This window comes from Lepidochelys olivacea, assembly GCF_965140295.1.
Source record: "Lepidochelys olivacea isolate rLepOli2 genome assembly, chromosome: 15".
Taxonomy (NCBI): Eukaryota; Metazoa; Chordata; order Testudines; family Cheloniidae; genus Lepidochelys; species Lepidochelys olivacea.
Genome location: NC_140425.1, coordinates 10094966 through 10118879, shown reverse-complemented (window position 1 = coordinate 10118879; position 23914 = coordinate 10094966). Strand labels below are relative to the sequence as shown.

Sequence of the window (23914 nt, the reverse complement as noted above, 5' to 3'; positions counted from 1 at the left end):
AAACATAAACTACTAAAAAAAATAAAGGGAAAGCAGCATTTTTTCTTTTGCATAGTTAATTTTCAAAGCTGTATTAAGTCAATAGTTGTAAACTTTTGAAAGAACAACCGTAACATTTTGTTCAGATTTACGAACATTTCAGAGTTACGAACTACCTCCATTCTTGTGGTGGTTGTAACTGAGGTTCTACTATAGTAATTGATTTTCTGATTTTTGTTCTGTGAAGTCATTTGATTTTTTTTTTAAATCTAGCTACATTTTAAAATAACGTTCCTCATCATACGTGGTAAAAGAGGAGGCTGGATATCAAAGGGTAAAAAGGAACATACACTATAGTACATATGAACCCTAGTTGCAAAATAACCCACTCTTTAGCAGTTTGACGTAGTAATCTTCTCTGGAAATAATCTTCTTGTCCCATGTGCCCTGCTTTAATCTATCAGTATTTCTACAGTGTGCAGCAAGAAATTGATTTTCAGTAATTTTAATGGTTGAATAACTAGTCCTGTCCCAGAGAGTTTTTTCATAGTTGCAGTGGCCAATGTGGTTACTGAACTCAGTGTTCTGGATAATAGGTTTCATTAGTTTTGATGCCTGAGGTGAAAAAGCAGTAGGTGGGTGTAAAGACTGTTTTTGATGTCTAGACGTTCATTTGAGCTGTTGCTGAAATATGATACATTAAAAGGAAATATGTAACATAGCTCTGAGGAAATATGTGTTCTTTGAAAGTAATTCCACTTTTAAACTGCATAAGGCAGTATGACTTGAATTATTAAAACGTGGGTGGTTGAACTACTTAAAGGTATCACTACCCTTACAATCCACACACAGGCACAACTTCCTTTCTCCATCGCCTACTCACTCCATTCTTTTTAGTAGAGTATGTCAGTTTGGTTGTTGAGAAAGAACAGATACTTTGTCTTTCCAAAATCTGTGCTGAGAAACATAGAATTACTGAAGTATTTGCTTCGTTGATATTTTACCATGTTGATTTTTTCTCTGAAGCTTTTAGATCATTTTATTTTAAACAAGGGTTGCTTTTTCAGAGAGTTACTGAGATATACAAACTTGAAAGAAATTAGTATTTCAGGTTAAAAAATAAAACATACTAGCATATTAAATAATAAACTTACCATTTAAATCCATATCACATAAATCTGATGCTTTAAATCATTCATTTAAACAGTCCTAACTTTAACATCTGATCTTACAAAGTGACTAAAAAGCAGTACATTTTTAATACATTTTCCAAGCTGTTGAAAATAGAATGGGTTTTTAATATAAATATTTGATTTATGAGAAAATTACCAATTAATGCCTGGATTCTGCATTGAGGATCACATGGCATAGGTCCACACAGTTCCAAGCAGTGTTGAAAGGCAGATGGAGACTTGAGTGCTAAACTTATTGCAAATAATTGTGTAGACAGAAATACTATGATGATTATTTTCAACTTCCCAGACTTATAAATTATCTCATACAGAAGGCACCACGAATTTAAATTCTGAATTAATTTAGTTTTGTAATATACCTGAAATCTTGGTACACTGTTATAGCAAAGAATACTTTGTAGTTCAAGCTTGGACAAGCTTCACAAACTGCATTTTACCAAGGAGCTGCACAATGCTGGCATGCTGTTATAACTTCAAGATGTCATCCCATTTATGTAGATTAAAATGTTATGATGGTTATAGTGTAAGGTGTCAGAAGATTAGAGTCAGAAGTGAAATTCTGCTGTAGGATTTGAACTTTCCATTTTTATTACCATAATTGTGTGCATATATTCACTTTCCTCTCATTGTTCCATCCATCGGAGATGAAAATTTTGAGGAGTATAAGCAGATATTAGAACAAAGATAATTACAATGGCATTAAATGTAGTTGGGAAACAGAAAAAGCAGTCTTATCAGGGAATAGTTGTAAGGGTGAAGGATGTCATGGATATAGGAAAAACGCAAAACAGAAGAATGGTTTTATTTAGATGTTTTTGTATAATATTAATGTGACTGTAAGGAAAATAAGAATTTTATTAAGAAATACATTGGTTAGTTGAAAGCATTTGGTCGTGATATTGCTTCTCCTGAAGTAAATGACAAAACGCCCATTGACTTCAATAAGGAGTTACAACTGAAAGTATCAAAACCAGTTATAAGAGTTTTCCCATTCAGAAAATATAGTCCAAAATTCTTGTTTTTGGTAATTAGCCCAAGATTGGTACTGTGTCCATATGAAGGAATTCATATGAAAAGATGTTCTAATATGACCTGGCATTCATCTTGAAATCCTAGAGAAGCCAAATAGTGCTATATTATGTTTCTTTGGGTATTAATTTCTCCCTAAATTCTGTCAGGATTAACACCTAAAATTTTGAATTGCTGCTTTTATTTAAATGTGGGTTCTAATATGTTGGTGATCTTGCCTTTCTGGAAAGAGTGAAGTCAAATATAGTAATAATACATAGCTCTTGTACAGCACCTTTTCATCAGTAGATCGCAAAGTGCTTTACAATCTTTTATGTATTTATCCTCATAATACCCATGTGAGATGGGGAGCTAAGCAATGGAGACGCTAATGACTTGCACAAGGTCTTCAAGTAAATCTGTGTTGGAGCAGGGATTGAACCTGGGTGTTCCAACATCTATGCTACTGCCCTAATCACTGGCCATCCTTTCCCTCTTGGTGTGACAGTTATGTTAAATATGTTATATATAAATATGTTAAATAGAATATAATTTCAAATGTGTTTGAGTCACATGGAGCATTTAACAAAACAGTAGTAAGCTTGGATACATCAAAATATAGTGATATAATTCGGTGGTATAATGTTGTAAATGATTAATTTGCATTGTTTTGGTTTGTAGTATTGTATCTGTTTTGGTTAGTTTCATTTTAAGTCTCTATCAGGTGAATTAACATCATCCTTTGTTACCTACTTAATTTGTTACAATATTATATTGATGTTAGAAAAATAGCATTAACTTCAGTGGCCACAATTTGCAAGGTTACATAATATGTTCTATTGATTTGAGACTCTCTTCTAGCTCCATCGTAATACTTAAAATTGATCTGAAAATTAAAGTTGAACATAAAATACGAACTCTCTAACAAGAACAATTTAATCATTTTCTCTAAGTAGATATATGTACGTTGTAAAAGTTGGATAGGATAAGTTCCAGTAGTTTCATGTTTTTATTTTATGCTATTTGTTTGTTTGTTTATTTAAAGTCACTTTTGGTGGGCCAGATTTGATAAATATATCTTCCCTTTAAGAATTTTCTGCGAATTGAAACATCAAGCCAAATTCTGATCCCATTTACTTCTGGGGTCACATATAAGGTATATATGAATGTTCAGACTTCTAAGTTTACTTATGCTCTGAGTTCCCATCTCCTCAGATTGGATCTTGTGATACACCAAGAGTGAAATATATATTGGACAAGCATTCGAAGAAGAAAGGAGAGTTCTTCAAGATGTGTTGTCCATATCTGTGATTCCATAGTGCACCCTCCTTCTCCTTTTCTCCAGAGTCCTATAACTTTGGGATTCTGCGGTTGAGAAGGATCTGAGTGGTGGCTGAGTCAGTCTGCCTTATATGCCCTTGCTTTGGGAGCACGAGGACATTCAGGGAGCATGTGCGGTCCCAACAGACACTGCTGGCCAAAAGATTATGACCTTGAGCATATGAGGTGCATGCGTCCCAGAAGTGGAATATCTGTCCACCCACCCACATCTTGAAGAACTCCATTTAAAGTAGGTAATAGCCATATGGAAAGGCGTTTGTCATATTTTCTAGCTCCTCTTCCCCATAAGAGGATGCTCGTTCTTACAGGAATGTATTTTTCCCTATTACATTTCTTTCCCTATTGCATGTCAGAGGATAAGGAGTAGATGGCTCTATAAGATGCTTCCTCTCCAAAACCTAAAAGGGAGCTCTAACTAAAATGAGAAACCTGTGTCTAAAACTCAAAAGAAAAGAAAAATAGTCAAAAAGGGCTCAAAGAAAAGGAGGGAGGGAGGGAAAAAACAAACAAACAGATCCTCATTTTCTTTGAGCTTCTGTTCCCGAAGAATGGGGGCCCTGGACTTTGGAATTTTTTAACCCTGATCTGGAGACGCTGGAGAGGTTTTTTCCTTGATGTGTTTTGAAATTTTAGGGGGAGGTATGTGGTATTTACTATCAAGATCCAGCCAGTGAGTGAAAGAGCAAATCAAATGGAGGTGTAGATATCTCCCTTTCAAAACAACCATTCTTCTACACTTTTACTTCATGTGACTCTTAATAGAAAACTGAGAAACTCCTGTTGAAGGAGGTCTCGTTTGGCAGCTCTGAATTCACGGAGTGTGACAATTCAGAGATTCTACCTTCCTAAGGTTGATGCAATCGTGGCATCCTGGCAAAGGACATGCAATTCCTGTTGAGGATGATTTCTTCCCAAAATACTGTCCAGACAGGAACATTGTGGACGCCATCACAAAGGACTTTAAGGCTTCTCTGTCTGCCCTGAGAGCTTCACTGACAATCTTGGTGTCCTAAACCACAGTGTCCACAACCACAAGGATCTAAAAAGTACATTTCTCAGAAATATAAAAGCGTTAATTTATTAATCAGCTGTGGGTTTTAAATCTGCCTGTACATCAAAACAGGTCTGCAGAGTATATTGCTGTTAAATAGGGCTTAGAACAATGGTAGAGTTTAAAGCAAATTAGCCAGTGCTTATTCTCAAGCAGGCAGTTATTACTCATTGGTGACCTTTTAGTCACTTTCAAAGAATGAAAATTAGATTTTACACAAATGGCAGTTATATATTAAAATCCTTTGTATTTTTTTTTACAAGGGTAAACCATTTGGGCACAGATATACAAATAAGCCTGCAGCTGCAAAGCTTCTGCATCTTAATGCTACAAAACATATCTAGCTGATGGGGAAATTTCTATAATGTACAGATGCATTATTTAATCTCTATAATTTCAGTTTAATTTTTGGAATTAAAAGCAAGATGTCTGGTAATATTTCATTTCTAAAGAGAAGAATGTGGGAAAACAAATCCACGTGAGAATGTATCAACTCCATTAAAGGGGAACTGAAAATCTTTTAAGCTGCCAAAGACCTGTAGGAGACACACAAAATCTTCAACATTGCTTGATTACCTTGCTAGGACAGAAAACAGAATAGAGAGACCTGTTTCCTACTGTGCCTTATGTATGGGTGATGGCATCAGTGTCTTCATTTTGTGACTGCAGTGTGACAGTCTAGTTATGTTTTATCATTTGATTGTGTACTTAGTAGTGTCGGTGCTATAGCACAAAGTATTGAAGCAAGTAAAGCAGGGGTGAATTGTAGAATAAGACAATTTTTTTGATAATTTAAGTAAATTGATTGGTAATTAACCTGAGTTTACTGACATAATTGTAACTGCTAAGATGCATACTCCATAGCCATTTGTTCCAGGGACACTCTCTCTGTCTGGACATGTTTGAAGAAGGTATGAAACAACGATGCCAAAGAGAAATAAAGATTCATGCTGTAATATTAGTTATATATTGTTTATAAATATTTGGTTAATACATTTTCCCTAACTTTTTATTTTCTGTCAGTATCTACAAAGCTATAAAGATTGAACCTAAGCTATGTTTATTAATGTATATGGTAATGCATATAGTTTCAAGAAATGAACTACTCTTTAAAAATTCTGATTGCTGGAGTAAAATGTTTGTTTGAATAGTCTAAACCTCCCCCAACATGGATAACATTCTGACATTTTGCATATTTTTACAGTGGTGGAGGAAGGACTGTGGGAGAATGGGCTTTCCTATGAGTGTAGGACATTGCTCTTCAAAGCAATCCACAACCTGCTGGAAAGGTAAGAGAAAGTGTTTTCCATTCAGGTGTTTCATTCAGCTACATAAAGCTACACTAAGGATGTTAAGGAACCATTTAGAAAAATTTGCAAAAATCCTTATCCTAAAACATCTCTTTTGGGGGCCAAACCTGTCTTGAGAACTGAGCTGAGCACTAGGGAACTGTGCATGGGCAAGCATCCTCAGTTTGGGGTTAAGAATGACAGTGGATCCACTGTCTGACCACTACTTCAGTCTTTGCTATTTGATCCTACTGCCTGTACAACTTTGAGAGGAGAAAAAGGTGGGAATGGCTGGTGGAATTACTTGTCCTGTCTCCTGCTCTTCCTTAAAGAGAGACCAAGTGTGAAACAGAGAACCCCTGTGAACCTGCATTTTTGAAAATCTGCCCTCTTCACAGTGGAACCAGGCCAGCTCTGATGCATCTGGGAACCTCCACACCTGTGTGGGGCAGGATTTACCTAATACTGTAGAAACCTGGAACGTCTAAATCTTTCAACATTAAGAAAGCAAGAACTAAGGGCGTGGCTACACTACAAGCGCTACAGTAGCATAGCTGCACTGCTGCAGTGTAGACATTGGTACAGTGATGGAAAGGGTGTTTCTGATGTTGTAGTAAATCTGCCCCACCCAAGACACGGTATCTAGGTCTTCCGTTGGCCTAGTGGAGTCTATCCTGGGGCTTATGTTGGCTTAACTACGTATCTCAGGGGTGTGAATTTTTCACAGCCCTGACTGATGACCTAGGTTGACCTAGTTTTAGGTGTAAATCAAGCCTAAGTATTTGTATGTTATATTGTATTTCTGTCAAAATCCAGCTCTTTAAATCTGACCCAGTATATTTCACAGCAGATAAGCCACATCAAAACACAACAAAACAATTTAGCTGTAGAGAGAGAGGATGGGTGAGGTAATAACTTTTATTAGACCAACTTCTGTTGGTGAGGGAGATGAGCTTTTAAGCTTACACAGAGCTGTTCTTCAGGTTTAGCTGTAGAAACGTGATATATGAGAGAGTTATGTGCAGGGTGTGTGTAGTATTTGTGTTGGTATTTTGAGTTATTTTTACTTTTGGTTATCTTTTATGTGCTTTAAAATGATTCAGAAAGATCTTTAAGGGTCTGAAAAATTCCAGATCTGGTCGTCTTGTGGTATTTTAGTACCTAGATAATGGAAATACCAAGAGATGACCTGATATTACATTACTTTGGCCCCATAAATGGCTCCCCAAGTCATTAAAAGACATGCAAAAAAACCTCATGAATCCAAACAGTAAAGTACTTGACTTTATTCAAGTTTATCCTCACATCACTTTCAGCTTTATTTCGGTTTCACAGGAACCTCCTTACACAGCTGTAGTATATGTAAAAGAAGCCATGCTTGGGGCAGGGGGGGAAGGAATCATTTTGTGCCAGCAGTAGCAATACAAACATGGTCCATTATTGTAGCTAGCAATATTTAGAAGTTCAAACAAACACTTCGTCTTTGCTTTTCTTCCCCATCTCATTGCTGCTGCTTTCATTTCTCTAGAACAGTACAGATCAATCTTTCCTTGATTTGTGGACTGGCATACAAACTACTAAATTTCCATGGTCCTCCGCTAAATTGAAAGGACTGATTTCATTACTTGTGATATAATAATACACGGCATTTAAAACAATAAAAAACCCAATTAACTTTTAATTGTTTGTGCTATTTGTTTACTTCTTAAGATGTACCTTACTTCTTTTTTTTTACTTCTCTATACCTGGACAATGAAAATAGACAAATTAGTTTCATTTCTATTTCTAACCAGTTTCTAGTCAATTTCTCATGCTCTTGCCCAGCATTTCTATATTTGAATTGTTAACACTACAGGAGAATATTTATTTCCTTTTAAAAAACAACAACCTGTTCTATTGGAATTAAAAGGGGAAATCTCTCCCACCTGTCTTTTTAATATAAAACCTAAATTTTGGCCACAGTTTGACCTGTTGTCACTTTAAAACTGCCTGTGGCTACTTATTAGTCTAAAAATGCCTGTGTTAGATCTCAGTCCTGCAAATATTTATGCACTTGCTTAACTTCATGTGGAAGAAAAGTTTAGCCTGTGTGTAAGTGTTTGCAGGATAAGGGCCGAAACAATTTTTCCCCGTGTAATGTTAGTGATTTGCTTCTGTTATAAAGCCACTAAAATAAAGCTCTACTGCTTGGGTACACTTAAGGCTGGATTACACTTGAAAGTTAGGTTGACCTTGCTAGAGCCCTAGTGTAGAGAGTGCTACGTCAACAGGCAAATCTTGGCGGGTGTAATGCCTACACTACAGCCCTATAGTGGCGCAGCTGCAGCATTTCTAGGTTAGACATACCCTCAGATTAGTATCTGAGACTTTCCCATAAATTAGGTCCTGTGTTACAGAGACGTGATAGCAGTCCAAAATTAAAGGTGTGGTTTGAATTTGAAAAAGAAAATACACATTTGCCTGATATTTTTTTTAATCTATCATTGTAAGTAATACCTAGGATTACTATAGCTGAAATTTTTTTGAAGGAAATCTAATCAACTTGAAAAACAGTTATGGGGTTTTAAATACTTTATTGACTTCTCCATCTGCCATTTTTTGTGGCTTTACAACTACAGGCTCCTATTTTTAAAATATTTTTTTTTCTGTTCTGTGTTATCATGTGAAGGACTCTTGCAAAGAACAAAGGAAACTCACTATGCAGGAAAAACAGAGAAATGGAGTATACTTTTCAGTTTACAGAAATTTGTATCAGCATATTTGGGGCTCAGGGAGGAGGAGAGCTTTTTTTCCCCGATCTCATTCAGTTACACTAAAATTACAATTTTAGGTGTTACTTGTAACGTTTATAGGTAAAATATTTTCAGTTGGAATGCCAACTCTCACGAATTGATCACAAGAGTCACGATTTCTGAGTAAATTTAGGCCTCATTCATGATCGTGCCTTTGAATTCTCAAATGTAGGATTATTTTTTTCAGCCCTGGCACAAATGTGTTTCTAGTCCAACAGGAGTTACCCCATCCTAAACAAAGGAATGTGGTTTCTCCACCAGGCAGTTGATTCCAAAGTACTTAAAAAGACAATGAGAATTCATTTACATGTCAGATAAATAAAGCTATCAAACTAACAAGTGGGGGAAAGAGACAGCATGGTTACTCCCCAATAGGGTAGAGAAACTTCATCTGAGATATGAAAAAGGGGAGAGCCAACCCTCAAATAACCAATTGAATCAACTTGGGGGGAAAAAATCTGAAATTTGAGAGCTCTAAAAGTGAGGCTTAATTTTATTTAGAAATCCTGTCAGCTGGCCCAGGCGTGGCCAGAGTTCCAGCCAGGGCTGGATTTCCAGTGAGGCACAGTAGGCATAATGCTAGGGGCATCAGCATTCTAGGGGTGCCTTACCTCTCTCATACTGTGTGCAACGTGAAGGTCAGCTGTTGGTGGGGGAGGGGGACGCTGAAGATGCTGTGCCTAGGAGGGCATAAGGTGTAAATCCGGCCCTGGTTCCAGCTGTCAGTCCTGGGCGGTTGCTCCCCTGCCAGCTTGGGAAGTAGGAGAGGGTGAAGAACCCCTCAGCAGAGGTGAGGCTGGGGACTACAAAGAGGCTGAAGTGAGGAGGGTGAGCGCTGATGGGATAGGGGGACTATATTGATGGTGGATTCTGAACAGATGGGGTAAGTACTGGGAGGGTGAACTGAGGGCAGTGGGGGTCGATGCAGTGTGGGGGTTGAATTGATGGGGCTGAACTGAGTGGGGGCTGAATTGAGGAGGGTTGATCAGGGACAGAACTGATGGGGGGCTGGAGAAAAGGCGTAATTGCTGGGCAGGAGCCAGGCAGATGTGGGGATGAGAGCTCCTGCAGCAGGGCCCAAAAATCACCTTATCGGGTATGTGGGAGAGTGGGCAACACTAATAGTCACATGCACACACCCTGGGGATGGGCTGTTCAAAAATCAAGGGACTGACCTGAAAAACAGAATATAATCTTTTTTTAAGAAAGTCATTTTTGGGCCAATCTCATGGGGGTGTCCGACTCATGATTTTTGATATTTTGAAGTTGGCAATACTGGAAGCTTGACTTTTAATTTGACAATGTCTCTTTAATAAGTTACATGATAGTGTTATAGCTACCATCTTAAGTCTTTTCTATACTAGAGAAGTTTGACAAAAATGTCTACATCAGTTCAGTTGCACAGCTGTTGGCAGTGTGGAATCCTAATGCAGGCAGTTCTCCTGCACTCTCAGCTGTTTTTGTCAGTATGTTAATTAGACTTGCTCTGAGCAAGTTTAATTGACACACTGCTGAAAATAGTTGCCAGAGCAAGAGAGCTGTCCACACTTGGGCTCCTAATGGTACTAACACAGATGTGGCTGACCTGTTGTTAGCAACAGCAGGAACTATTTGTAAAAATTCCCTAATGTAGGGAAGGCTTTACTTTCTGCCTTTCCCTCTTATCCCAATCTTCCCAAAAACTCTCTTTTCTACGTGCCAGGCTAGGTGATTAATTTGTTCTGTTCCATTTATTAAAATTCATACATTAAAAATGTTAGTAGCTGTTCACTGATGCACCTCTGTGGATCTTTAACAGCTTGTTGGGGACAGATTTAATTTCTCTCTGCCTTTTTTAAAAAAAATTGAATCTTTTGCTCTCTAGGCTGTCTGTTTTTAATTGATCATCTTGGACTTTAGTATCTCTGGACTTCCTCTTGGACTTTATCTCTCTTCCTTTTTCACTTGCTGTTCCTCTTTAATTTGGGTCTTTGAGTTGAGATGCAGAGTTGCAGTAGATTTTGCAGGCACTGTAAAAATTAGAAGATTTTTTTTTCCCTTCTGGTAAATTGACAGATAATTTACTTAAAGTTCACTTATGCCAGTTCCACCAAGCAAATTGGTGCTGTGTATATAGAAACATACTTGCGAAGGCAATGGGTGAAACACCCAATAATGGTAACCATGTTCGAGTATCTGAGAAAGTAACATGACTGAAGCAAGACTAGATTGCACAAAGAAACTTGCTTTATTTGTTGTTTATATACAAATCTTTATGCAAGAGAGACACCTTCAGATAATACATGATAGCAGAGCTATTGTGATTCCAGAGTTAAGGTTGTGTTCTGTTTTTGAAATTCAGCCTCTTTATTTTATATTAAAAACACAGTGTATCTTTCCTAATTTTTCATCATATAATCTTCTGAGTAAAGATTTAATTGTGTGAGAAGTTTTTTTTCTAAAAAGAGTTAATTAGTTTCCAGGTTCTAATCAATTAAAAATTGTCTCCCAATAAGGTGCACTTTCTGAGTTTCATAAGTTTTCATGCCCCTTTAGGTTAAAAAACGATAAACAGTAGAAAATAAAAATTGTACGTATAATAAGGATTTGGGCTGCCTGACATTATGTAATTATTTTGTCAAATAAAAAGGAAAGTGTGTTCTTAGTCATAAATTAATCTTGATATGCTATGGTTAGCTACTGGAGAATTAAATTCATGATGACTGAGTTCTCTATGACAGTGGTTCTCAAAGCCGGTCTGTCACGTGTTCAGGGAAAGCCCCTGGCGGGCCAAACCAGTTTTTTTACCTGCTGTGTCCGCAGGCTCGGCCAATCGCAGCTCCCACTGGCTGCTGTTTGCTGCTCCAGGCCAGTGGGGGCTGCGGGAAGGGCGGCCAGCATATCCCTTGGCCCGCGCTGCTTCCCGCAGCCCCCATTGGCCTGGAGTGGTGAACCGCAGCCAGTGGGAGCCGCGATCGGCCGAATCTGCGGACACGGCAGGTAAACACAGTGGTCTGGCCCGCCAGGGGCTTTCCCTGAACAAGAGGCGGACCGGCTTTGAGAACCACTGCTCTGTGATGTAGCAGCTTTTGGTTCATTGAAGACCAGAAGCTCTGTGAAACTCTTCAAAATAAGAGCTACTATGTCCAGGATCTTATTCTTTGTGAGCCATTCAGCTTAGGTGTACCTGGTCTTCATGAAAAGCAGTGACCACCAGTCTAGAAGATCCAGGTGTTTGTCGAACTGTTCAGCTTATTCTGGAGTGGAGCTCTTGAGCCAGCTGAATAGTTTCACAAAGAAGAGGAGCTGCAACCAAGTGCATCAGGTTTAATGAATATGAAGGTCTTCATAAAAATACTCATCTGATTCAGAAGCAGATACTTTTCTTTGTGATAGGAACCGTTGTTGTGTCAGAGATTCTTGCTTAATTTAGTAACTTCATGCATCATAACTGAATACATATGCATAGTGATTAGCTAATGGAAAACATGAAAAAAAATCATTTTCTTAAAGCACTGCAAAAAGTTTCATTTTTACAAAACTTCAACCAATTCTACTTTTTAACACTTTAGGAGAACAGTGAAATACTGCCTGTTGTCACTTGCTCCCAGTAATGTGCACTCCATCCAGAACTGGGGCCTAATACAGTAAAAAGAGACTACAACGGGTCCTACTGAAAGGTGAACTGTCAAGTTGGAGGGAGGTTACCAGTGGAGTTCCTCAAGGATCAGTTTTGGGACCAATCTTATTTAATCTTTTTATTACTGACCTGGGCACAAAAAGTGGGAGTGTGCTAATAAAGTTTGCAGATGATACAAAGCTGGGAGGTATTGCTAATTTAGAGAAGGACAGGGATACCCTACAGGAGGATCTGGATGACCTTGTAAACTGGAGTAATAGGAATAGGATGAAATTTAATAGTGAGAAGTGTAAGGTCATGCATTTAGGGATTAATAACAAGAATTTTAGTTATAAGCTAGGGACGCATCAACTAGAAGTAACGGAGGAGGAAAAGGACCTTGGAGTATTGGTTGATCATAGGTTGACTATGAGCTGCCAATGTGATATGGCTGTGAAAAAAGCTAATGTCGTCTTGGGATGCATCAGGAGAGGTATTTCCAGTAGGGATAAGGAGGTTTTAGTACCGTTATATAAGGCACTGGTGAGACCTCACCTGGAATACTGTGTGCAGTTCTGGTCTCCCATGTTTAAGAAGGATGAATTCAAACTGGAACAGGTACAGAGAAGGGCTACTAGGATGATCCGAGGAATGGAAAACTTGTCTTATGAAAGGAGACTCAGGGAGCTTGGCTTGTTTAGCCTAACTAAAAGAAGGTTGAGGGGAGATATGATTGCTCTCTATAAATATATCAGAGGGATAAATACCAGAGAGGGAGAGGAATTATTTAAACTCAATACCAATGTGGACACAAGAACAAATGGATATAAACTGGCCACTAGGAAATTTAGATTAGAAATTAGACGAAGGTTTCTAACCATCAGAGGAGTGAAGTTTTGGAATAGCCTTCCGAGGGAAGTAGTGGGGGCAAAAGATCTATCTTGCTTTAAGATTAAACTCGATAAGTTTATGGAGGAGATGGTATGATGGGATAACATGGTTTTGGTAATTAAATATTCATGGTAAATAGGCCCAATGGCCTGTGATGGGTTTTTAGATGGGGTAAGATCCAAGTTACCTGGGAAAGAATTTTCTGTAGTATCTGGCTGATGAATCTTGCCCATATGCTCAGGGTTTAGCTGATCGCCATATTTGGGGTCGGGAAGGAATTTTCCTCCAGGGCAGATTGGAAGGCCCTGGAGGTTTTTCGCCTTCCTCTGTAGCATGGGGCACGGGTCACTTGCTGGAGGATTCTCTGCTCCTTGAGGTCTTCAAACTACAATTTGAGGACTTCAATAGCACAGATATAGGTGTGAGGTCTTTTTTAGGAGTGGTGGGTGAAATTCTGTGGCCTGCATTGTGCAGGAGGTCAGACTAGATGATCATAATGGTCCCTTCTGACCTAAATATCTATGAATCTATGAATCTATAAAAAGGAAGAATGAGATATTTTATTTTCTAGAGTTGTGCAGATGGTAGGAAGGGATGTCTGCTCTGTTTATGGTATTAGGTAGTTTGGAGAAAGGAGTTGCTGGAAGGTTGTCACCCCTGCTGGCATGAATTCATTTTGTGTTGTGTTGTTTGTATTGTATGGTAAGGGTTCTAGTAGTGAGAGATGTGTTTCTGAGTGGAACAGTAGAAGGTAGGTGGTATTAGGTACCTTAACTTTTCACTCACTCAGTTTTGTGTGAGGCATGTTATTACTCCTGAAGGCATTCTGTGTCTAAAAATTCTGCACAAAATATTTTAAAATTCTGCAAAATTCTGAAAGTTTTTAACTCCTGGGGGAATCCTGCATCGCTGCGTGTGCACAGAATTCATGTCCCCCACAGATTTCTTTGCTTCCCTAAAGAAAAATCACTTTCGGACAGGGAAGCAAAGGGAAGCTGCATTCATTCATTCATTGACAAATAAAAATAAAATTCAGAATTTTAAAATTATAGGGTGCAGAATTTTTAATTTTTTGGTGCAGAATGCCCTCAGGAGTAGTTTTATTTGTCAATAAATTAATGCAGAGGCTTTAGCATGGCAGTGGGGAGCACAGGCCACTGGCTGCATGAAGGTAGGAGTTCACCATGCAGCCTCCCCATCCTCTACCCCGGGGATATGGACTCAGTGATGAGACTGCACCCGATGCTGACACAGCACAAGGCCTGGGCCTGCCCCACTGCACCAGACACACTAGGTGTGGGGCAGGCAGGCTCAACCAGGTAAGATCCAGGAGGGGCTCAGTGTGCAGGGATCCAAGTCGGGGTGAGAGGATTCTGTGTGGAACAATCTGAGTGCAGGCAGATCAGTGGGAGGTCTAGGTGTGGGGAGCTCTGAATGCACAGAGGCTTATTGGGGGTGGGTTCCAGGTCCAGGGGCAATGGGACTCTGCAGGGGCTTCCAGGTGAAAGTGGTTGGGGCTCAGCAGAGCAGTCTGGGTGTGGGGGGCTCGGCAGGGGGGAGTCTGGATTCTGGGGGAGTGGTTCTTGGTGGGGTAGAGATCTGGGTGCAACTAATTGGGGGGGTCAGTGGCATGGGGGGCTGGATGTGGGGACTCAAGGTGGTGCAGTGGGGTGGGGCTTGTCAGGGTGGGGGTTTGAGTGCAGGAAGCTCAGTCGGGGGTGGTCTGGGTGCAGGAGTGGGGGGTCCGGAGGCAGGGGACTCCAGTGCAAGGGTTGAGGTTCAATGAGGTTGGGATCAGGTATAGAGGGCTAGGGGGGTTCTGGGTGTATGGGGTGTGGCTTGGTGGGGGTGTCTGGGTATGGGAGGTCCACTTGTAAGCTTCCTTTTTGAAATCCTTGCTGATCTTAAACAGAAAAAAGAAGCTTACAAGAAGTAGAAGATTGGACAAATGACCAGGGAAGAGTATAAAAATATTGCTCGGGCATGCAGGCGTGATATCAAGAAGGTCAAATCACACCTGGAGTTGCAGCTAGCAAGAGATGTTAAGAGTAACAAGAAGGGTTTCTTCAGGTATGTTAGCAACAAGAAGAAAGTCAAGGAAACTGTGGGCCCCTTAGTGAGTGAGGGAGGCAACCTAGTGACAGAGGATGTGGAAAAAGCTAATGTACTCAATGCTTTTTTCCCTCTGTCTTCACGAACAAGGTCAGCTCCCAGACTACTGCACTGGGCAGCACAGCATGGGGAGGAGGTGACCAGCTCTCTGGAGAAAGAAGTGGTTCGGGACTGTTTAGAAAAGCTGGACATGCACAAGTCCATGGGGCCGGATGCTCTGCATCCGAGAGTGCTAAAGGAGTTGGCGGATGTGATTGCAGAGCCATTGGCCATTATCTTTGAAAACTCCTGGCGATCGGGGGAAGTCCCGGATGACTGGAAAAAGGCTAATGTAGTGCCCATCTTTAAAAAAGGGAAGAAGGAGGATCCTGGGAACTACAGGCCAGTCAGCCTCACCTCAGTCCCTGGAAAAATCATGGAGCAGGTCCTCAAGGAAGCAATTCTGAAGCACTTACACGAGAGGAAAGTGATCAGGAACAGTCAGCATGGATTCACCAAAGGAAAGTCATGCTTGACTAATCTAATTGCCTTCTATGACAAGATAACTGGTTCTGTGGATGAGGGGAAAGCGGTGGACATGTTGTTCCTTGACTTTAGCAAAGCTTTTGACACGGTCTCCCATAGTATTCTTGTCAGTAAGTTAAAGAAGTATGGGCTGGATGAATGGACTATAAGGTGGCTACAAAGCTGGCTAGATTGTTGGGCTCAACGGGTAATGATCAATGGCTCCATGTCTAGTTGGCAGCCGGTATCAAGTGAAGTGCCCCAAGGGTGGGTCCTGGGGCCGGTTTTGTTCAATATCTTCGTAAATGATCTGGAGGACGGTGTGGATTGCACCCTCAGCAAGTTTGCAGATGACACTAAACTGGGAGGAGAGGTAGATATGCTGGAGGGTAGGGATAGGATACAGAGGGCCCTAGACAAATTGGAGGATTGGGCCAAAAGAAATCTGATGAGGTTCAACAAGGACAAGTGCAGAGTCCTGCACTTAGGACGGAAGAATCCCATGCACCGCTACAGACTAGGGACCGAATGGCTTGGCAGCAGTTCTGCAGAAAAGGACCTAGGGGTTACAGTGGACGAGAAGCTGGATATGAGTCAACAGTGTGCTCTTGTTTCCAAGAAGGCCAATGGCATTTTGGGATGTATACGTAGGGGAATTGCCAGCAGATTGAGGGACAGGATTGTTCCCCTCTATTCGACATTGGTGAGGCCTCATCTGGAGTACTGTGTCCGGTTTTGGGCCCCACACTACAAGAAGGATGTGGAAAAATTGGAAAATGTCCAGCGGGGGGCAACAAAAATGATTAGGGGACTGGAACACATGAGTTACGAGGAGAGGCTGAGGGAACTGGGGATGTTTAGTCTTCGGAAGAGAAGAATGAGGGGGGATTTGATAGCTGCTTTCAACTACCTGAAAGGGGGTTCCAAAGAGGATGGCTCTAGACTGTTCTTAGTGGTAGAAGATGACAGGCCAAGGAGTAATGGTCTCAAGTTGCAGTGGGGGAGGTTTAGTTTGGATATTAGGAAAAACTTTTTCACTTGGAGGGTGGTGAAACACTGGAATGTGTTACCTAGGAAGGTGGTGGAATCTCCTTCCTTAGAAGTTTTTAAGATCAGGCTTGACAAAGCCCAGACTGGGATGATTTAGTTGGGGATTGGTCCTGCTTTGAGCAGGGGTTGGACTAGATGACCTCCTGAGGTCCCTTCTAACCCTGATATTCTATAATTTTGGGATGCACGGGGGTTGGGCGGATGGGAGAGCAGCTCTCCGTACAGTGACCCCTCCCCCGCAGCTCAGGAGCTATGGGGGCAGGAAGCAGGGGAGGATGCTGAGCTTTCTGCAGCTTTGGGAGGTTTCCTGGGGTGGGTCTGACACAGCCCCAGCCACTCCTTGCAGGGGAAGAGGAAGTCCCGCCCTCTTCTGCCTCCAGCCCAGCCAGGATTAGCAGCTGGTCCAGCTCAGGGTAGGAGCCACTGGCTGGGGTGTCCCCAGCCCTGCGCTGATTTACCTCTCTGCTGGCTGCTCGGGGTTCCTGAAACAACCTGCGCAGCTAGGGAGTGGTGCATGACTGCTTTTGCAGCTTCCCTTTGCTTTCCTGCCTGAAAGTCATTTTTCTGCAGGGAAGCAAAGAAATCTGTGGGGGACATGAATTCTGTGCACGCAAAGTGGTGCAGAGTTTCCCCAGGAGTAATGTTATATATACGACCGTAACTCAGATACAGTATAGTCTCTTTTGTATTAGTGTTATTTGTATTAGTATTGTTCCCAGCAACTTTCTATCATGCTATTATTTTTCTGTGCATGTTAGTTATATTTGATTTTATTAATTCAGAAATGTTAATTGTGTTGTGGCATAACATCCAGAATAGTCTCACAAGTAAGATGGTATTTTACTTTGTGGAGCTTTTTCTTAGTCTTTGTCAACAAACTTGGAAAAAAACAATTACTATTTGTACTTCTGTTTTAAAAATTCACAAAGATCTGTTTAATTGAAAGGGAACCTCATTTACCACCTTGAGGTGTTTCTCTGTGTAACAAAAGCATGGGAGACATATCAATCTATTTCCAATCTATTTCTAATAGGCTGTATTTGCTGGTGCATGCAGAATAAGTCGCTGCAGTGATTTATCAAAAATAATTTTACTGCAGACACTTCAGAATTTTCAACACAAAAAGTTAATTTAATACAGAATAAAATCATTCCATTTTGTTTCCCGTATTGATTGATGTTATAGTAATTTTGCAGCATGTGGTCGTGCAGAATATTTAAATTTCTTCCAGGGAGTGACTTGCGAGAAAATGTTCTTATCTCTCATTTAGTTATTTTTTTCTTCCGTGTAGTAGATCTAATACTAATTTCATTGTCATATGCTCTTGAGGTAGTGTTGGCATGCATGCATTCAGCCCTCCAGTTACTATACAATTACTAGTGCTAGTTAGCCAGTTCAGAGTCCGTTGATTGACAAGATATATAAATAGAACTGAACTAAGAATTTTTTCAATTGGCATTTTGTATTTCATCATTCTGCTTATAATAATTTTACACATAGAACTGGATTCTGTTCAGACAAGAGCTAGAAAATTCAAATGTAAAACTTTTCATTTTACCTCCCACTAGTTCTGTTTTGTCTGTGGATAACAGCTAATATGATAATGTGTAGGATCCTGCACTGTTTTAAGGCAACTTGCAATATCTAGCACAACTTCATGAGTTAACTAAGAAGCTAAATTGGATTCTCTAAGTTTTAAATCTGACTCCTACTGATATTTTTACATAGTCTGTAACTTGTTAGTATAAGTTAATGTATGAGAAATTGATTTAAAAAGTGTAACTTCTTTTGAATTAATTGACAGAATCAGTGAAATCATTTTCTTCAACTGAAACTGTAATGACTCCTCTTGAGACTTTTTTCCCCCTCAGAAGACCTTAAAATACAGTTTATTGATACAGTAACTCCTCACTTAAAGTTGTCCCATTTAACGTTGTTTCATTGTTATGTTGCTGATCCCGCAGTGGTCTCCAAACTGGGGTGCGTGCACCCCAGGGGGTGCGTGAGATGATCCCAGGGGGTGCGCGGCAGCAAGAGCACCGCCGTTTTTTTTCTTCGGCGGCAGCTCTGCACGTCCATGGCTGGTGTTCCCCTCCAGCGGCCCGCCTGCGGTGAGTCTTCCATTCTTCTTCCGTTGGCGGCGCATCTACGGCAGGTCTTCTGGTATTCCTCCGGCGGCGGTGCCACGTGTGCGACAGATCTTCCGCTCTTCATCCTGGGGGTGCACGAGCCAAAAAGTTTGGAGACCACTGAATTAGAGAACATGCTTGTTTAAAGTTGCACAATGCTCCCTTATAACGTCTTTTGGTAGTCACCTGCTTTGTCCACTGCTTTCAGGAAGAGCAGCCTGTTGGAGCTAGCTGGTGGGGGCTTACAACCAGGGTGGACCGGCAGCCCCCCTAACTGTTCCCCACTTCCCTAAGTTCCCTGTGCGGCAGCCGCCCAGCAGGCTATCAATTGCCTGCAGTTCAGCAGTCCTTCCCCCCACTGCCATGTGCTACTCCTGCCCTCTGCCTTCGAGCTGCTCTCCGGAGTCTCCTGCTTGCTGTGCAAGGGGGTAGGAAGAGGATGGCTAATATCAGGGCCCCCCCCTGCTCCTGCACCCTGCTTACCCCATCTCCATAGAGCAGGGGGGGACATGACAGGGCTCAGGGTAGATGGAGCTTGCTGTCAGGAGCTGCTGTCTCAACTTGCTGATCTATTTAAAAAGGCAGTGTACTTAGAGCGCAGTCATCGTACTTAAAGGGGCAATGCGCAGCTCTCTCTCTCACACATGGTGTGTGTCTGTCTGCCATGCTGTCTCCCTTCCCTCCACTTGTGCTGCCTTGTAGAGTCTGAGGCTATATTAACAACAATGTGTTAACCCTTGAGGGCTCAGCTAATTGCTAGTTCATCATTTAGCAGTAAGGCATTCCCTGGGAAATATCCCACCCTCTGACTTCACCACCTCAACCAAGCGCTGTGTACCACTATTAAATTGTTTAAAACTTATACTGTGTGTGAGTATATGTACTTTTGGCTGGTGAAAAAAATTTCCCTGGAACCTAACCTCTCCTATTTACATTAGTTCTTATGGGGAAATTGGATTAGCTTAACATCGTTTTGCTTAAAGTTGCATTTTTCAAGAACATAACTACAACGTTATGCAAGGAGTTACTGTACTTTATAACTGCTCTTTCAATGCTAGGATGATTTATTGTCAATTTTTACTTCGGGAGTCTTTAATCTATGGGTCTTTCACGTGGTAGGATGTAAGGCGGGGTGGGCAAACTACGGCCAATGGGAGCTTCGGGGAATTGTGGCCAGTGGGAGCTTCGGGGGAGGAACCTGCAGAGGAGGGCAGCGCGCGGAGCCCTCTGTCCCCCCACTCCCCTAGGGGCCTCAGGGACGTGGTGCTGGCTGCTTCCGGGAGTGGCATTGGGGCAGGGCAGTCAGGGAGCCTGCCTTAGCCCCACTGAGCACCACTGCCACCCCAGAGCTGCTCCAGGTAAGCAGCGCCGAGCTGGAGTCCACAACCTGAACCTCTTCTGCACCCCAACTCCCTGCTCTGAGCCCCCTCCTGCACTCCACACCCCTCCCTGCACCCCAACCCTCTGCCCTGAGCCCCTTACTGCACACCACACCCCCTCCCTCACCCCACACTCCCTACTGCACCCCAACCTCCTGCCCCAACCCTACATTCATGGCCCTGCATGCAATTTTTCCACGCAGATGTGGCCCTCGGGCCAAAAAGTTTGCCCTCCCCTGATGTAAGGGCTCCTCCTCAAAATGACCATCTAGTGCTGCTTTACTAAAGGACTGTCAGACCAGACATTGTTTCTATACTTTTATATTTCAACTCTTTGAAAAATAATCTCTCCAATCTGAATTTTGTTTGCAGTGTTGTTGTAGCCATGTTGGTCCCAGCATATGAGAGAGACAAGGTAGGTAAGGTCATATCTTCTATTGGACCACTGTCTACTGATGGAAGGTACAAACTTTTGAGCTACACAGAGCTCTTCTTCAGCACCAGTAGACGGTGGTCTAATAGAAGATATCGTCTCATCTACCTTGTCTCTCTCAGTCTGAATTTTGGCATATGAAGTCTCGTTGCTTGGACCACAATTATTTCCTGGGGGGCGGGAACCCAATGGAAATAAATCTGTAAATTTTCTGTTAGGAGAATGAAATAAAAAAAATTCTGATTGTATAAAAGGAAAAGGTCTAATTTTTTATGGGAATTATGGGGGTATTGTCCAAGTTTTGACCCTGTATAGAATCCTTTGGATTCTAGGGATCAGATCTTCAGTCCCATTAACAGTATGTCCAAACTGCAAATCTGTATAATAAATGGTGGACACATATCCTCGAACACAGGAGGAGGCATATAATCCTCATCATATCTTCTCTTTGCCCGCCCCATTGTACCAGCATCACCTCCATTTTGTATGGATTGAGCTCCATCGAGCTAATTCTCATCCATGTCCCAATCTCTTCCACACACTAGAAAGCCTTCAACAGCAGTAGTTCATTTGGGTGAAATGGGGATGTACATGCATAGCTATACCAGCAAAACTTCTCTAGCATAAACCCTGGCTTAAGTGTACAGTTTTTGCCATAAGCATGACAGAAATGCTTTGCGGTCTGTGCTTGATTAGTTGCCTTTTAAATTTAAGGTGTTGATATCGACCTGATATCTGCCTATTTGTGAAGCAGCCCATCTCCCCATGTCACAGTGCTTGAGCTGCAGTCTCTTTGGTTTAAAAGAGAAGGAAGGAACTGCTGTCAGTATGTTCTCCAAGTAGAACCCTAAAGATACACTTTTGGCTTATGGATCACGCAGCTATTCTAAATTAATTGTCTGTGCTTCAGCTGCCTCCTTTTGCTTATGTATTATGCAGCCTAGAGTTGCTAACTATTTGCTCAGACACTTATTTTAGATTTTCTGCTATTCTTTGTTTGCCTTGGTTGTTCCTTTGTGCCATGGAGGCTGTGCAGAGTGTATTCTCATATGGTAGTATTGCATGAGCCCATGTTAGATGCACTGGAGGAACAGTATGTTACTTTTGGGGGAATTCTGCACCAAAAAAAAAAATAATGCAAAATTCTGTGCCAAAAATTGCAAATTTCTGTGTATTTAATTTGTCAAAATAAAGCAATATAATCATTTCATTTATTTTGGTAATTTATTTTCAGTTTCATTTATTTTGGTAATTTATTTAAACTACTGTACAGAAAAAAAATCCATAACTGTTCAGCATTTCCTAAAGACATGAAAGTTAAGTTACAAATACTTGGTAACCAGTACCCTGCATTCCAGTTACAATCCTGGATTTTTATTTAAACTACATTACTTTTATTTTGGTGTTTGGTGTTCTGTAAAGTAGAATGTCGCTTTAAATTGCTCAGACTTTCACACATGAAAGTCATACAGTCTTGCTAATCATTGTCCTTCATTTTTTTTTAAGTGGATAAGTAAAATAGACTCTGAGCTGTAATCTAACCCCATTGTGCTTCTCTGGCACAGGAAAAAAAGCAAGAAAGCACATAGTTACCGAATCCTCAGCTAGGAAGGTCTGTGATTTACAACAAGGCTCCTTTACGCCACTCTGGCAAGGTAAAGGAGCCTTAATTGATTAAGAATGGGAAGAATTAAATAACAGTGGGAACATTAGCAGCCTGCCTTCTTAGGCCTGGTCTACACTGCCGATTTACAGCGCTGCAACTTTCTTACTCCGGGATGTGAAAAAACACCCCCTGAGCGCTGCAAGTTTCAGTGCTGTAACATGGCAGTGTAGACAGTGCTGGTAGCTACTCCCCTCATGGGGGTGGGTTTTTTTATAGCACTGGGCACTCTCCCAGCACTGGTGCTGCAACTACACAGCCACGTTAAAGTGCTGCCGCGGCAGCGCTTTAACATTGCTAGTAAAGACATGCCCTTAGTTGTTACGTTTCTGCTCTGCCTCAGGGATAGTAGAGGCTGCTTCACACAGCCCCACGCCTCTAAGCCCAGGATGCAGCAACAGCGAGCCAGAGGGACAGTGTGTCTGTGTGTGTGTATGTGTCTCTCTTGTTCACACAGAGGCATGGGCCCAGACCCACACCCCTAACGTCTCTCCAGGGAGGCACGCACAGCCTCTCACCTCCCTACCTGTGATGATCTGCTCCCTGCTGCCCGCTGCTCCCAGCAGATGCACCTGGGCTGACGGGAAAGGGGCGTGTGTTCCCCACAGATTTCTTGGCTACCCCATTTTGCTGTGGGGGAGCCAAGAAATCTGCAGAAGATATTAATTCCATGCCGCCACAGGGGCACAGAATTCCCCAGGAGTAATATGTAGTTTGGGTACTCTTTAGCCACCATTGTAGAAGAAAATTAGTGAAAAACTTAAAGTGAAGGAGAGTATAAGACCAGATTTTCCATCTAGCAAATAAAACATGGGTTAGCTATGGAGTGAATTGGGGAAACCCATCTGCTTCTTGCTTGGAGGTTGGGAGAGTCATATTTGTTCTCAAAACTTCTCTTGTCCTTAAGCCTTCTCCATACTGTAGTTTAAACTCTGCTAGCAACAGTTGTGTTTAGACAAATCTCTTCTGAAAAGGCATAACCATTTTTCAGATCTCACCTGAAAAGATATGTTTTCTTCCTTTAAAAATAAATATTGATAGCAGATTTCTATCACATTTCCTTTGGCCAATGTGTCGAGGGACTTTGTTTCTTCCCCCTGCAAACCGTGTTTGAACAGTATAATAAAGCTGCATAGACTCCTAGGGACATGGTGATAAATTAGCAGGGTTCCGAGGAGGAGGAGGAAGAAGAAAACATATACACACCGATTGGGAAAACTGTGCTAATAAGAAACCGTTGTTACTGGCATGGTTTCAACTGTACTGTATTATAGTCCCTTAGGGTACATCTACACTGCAAAAAACAACCAAACCAAACCTGAAGCAGCAAATCTCAGAGCCTGGGTCAACAGACTTGGGCTTGCGCTACAGGGGTAAAAATAGCAGTGAAGATGTTCCTGCTTGGGCTCTGGGACCCACCCCTTTTCCTGGATTTCACGCCTTTGTCTGATCTGTTCCCTAAGAACTCCCAACCTTCTAATTCAGAGGTCCCTAAACTGTGG

At 41.5% G+C, this 23914-nt stretch overlaps 1 protein-coding gene across 2 annotated transcripts in view; it reads left to right on the top strand.

Annotated features, from left to right (window-relative positions):
* MED13L (mediator complex subunit 13L) overlaps positions 1-23914 on the top strand; it is a 462169-nt gene that overhangs the window by 206869 nt on the left and 231386 nt on the right. For both annotated transcript variants that reach the window (XM_084649484.1, XM_084649483.1), the window contains exon 3: positions 5777-5861. In XM_084649484.1, coding sequence (XP_084505610.1) covers positions 5777-5861 — 85 coding nt within the window. The remainder of the gene's footprint in view (positions 1-5776; positions 5862-23914) is intronic.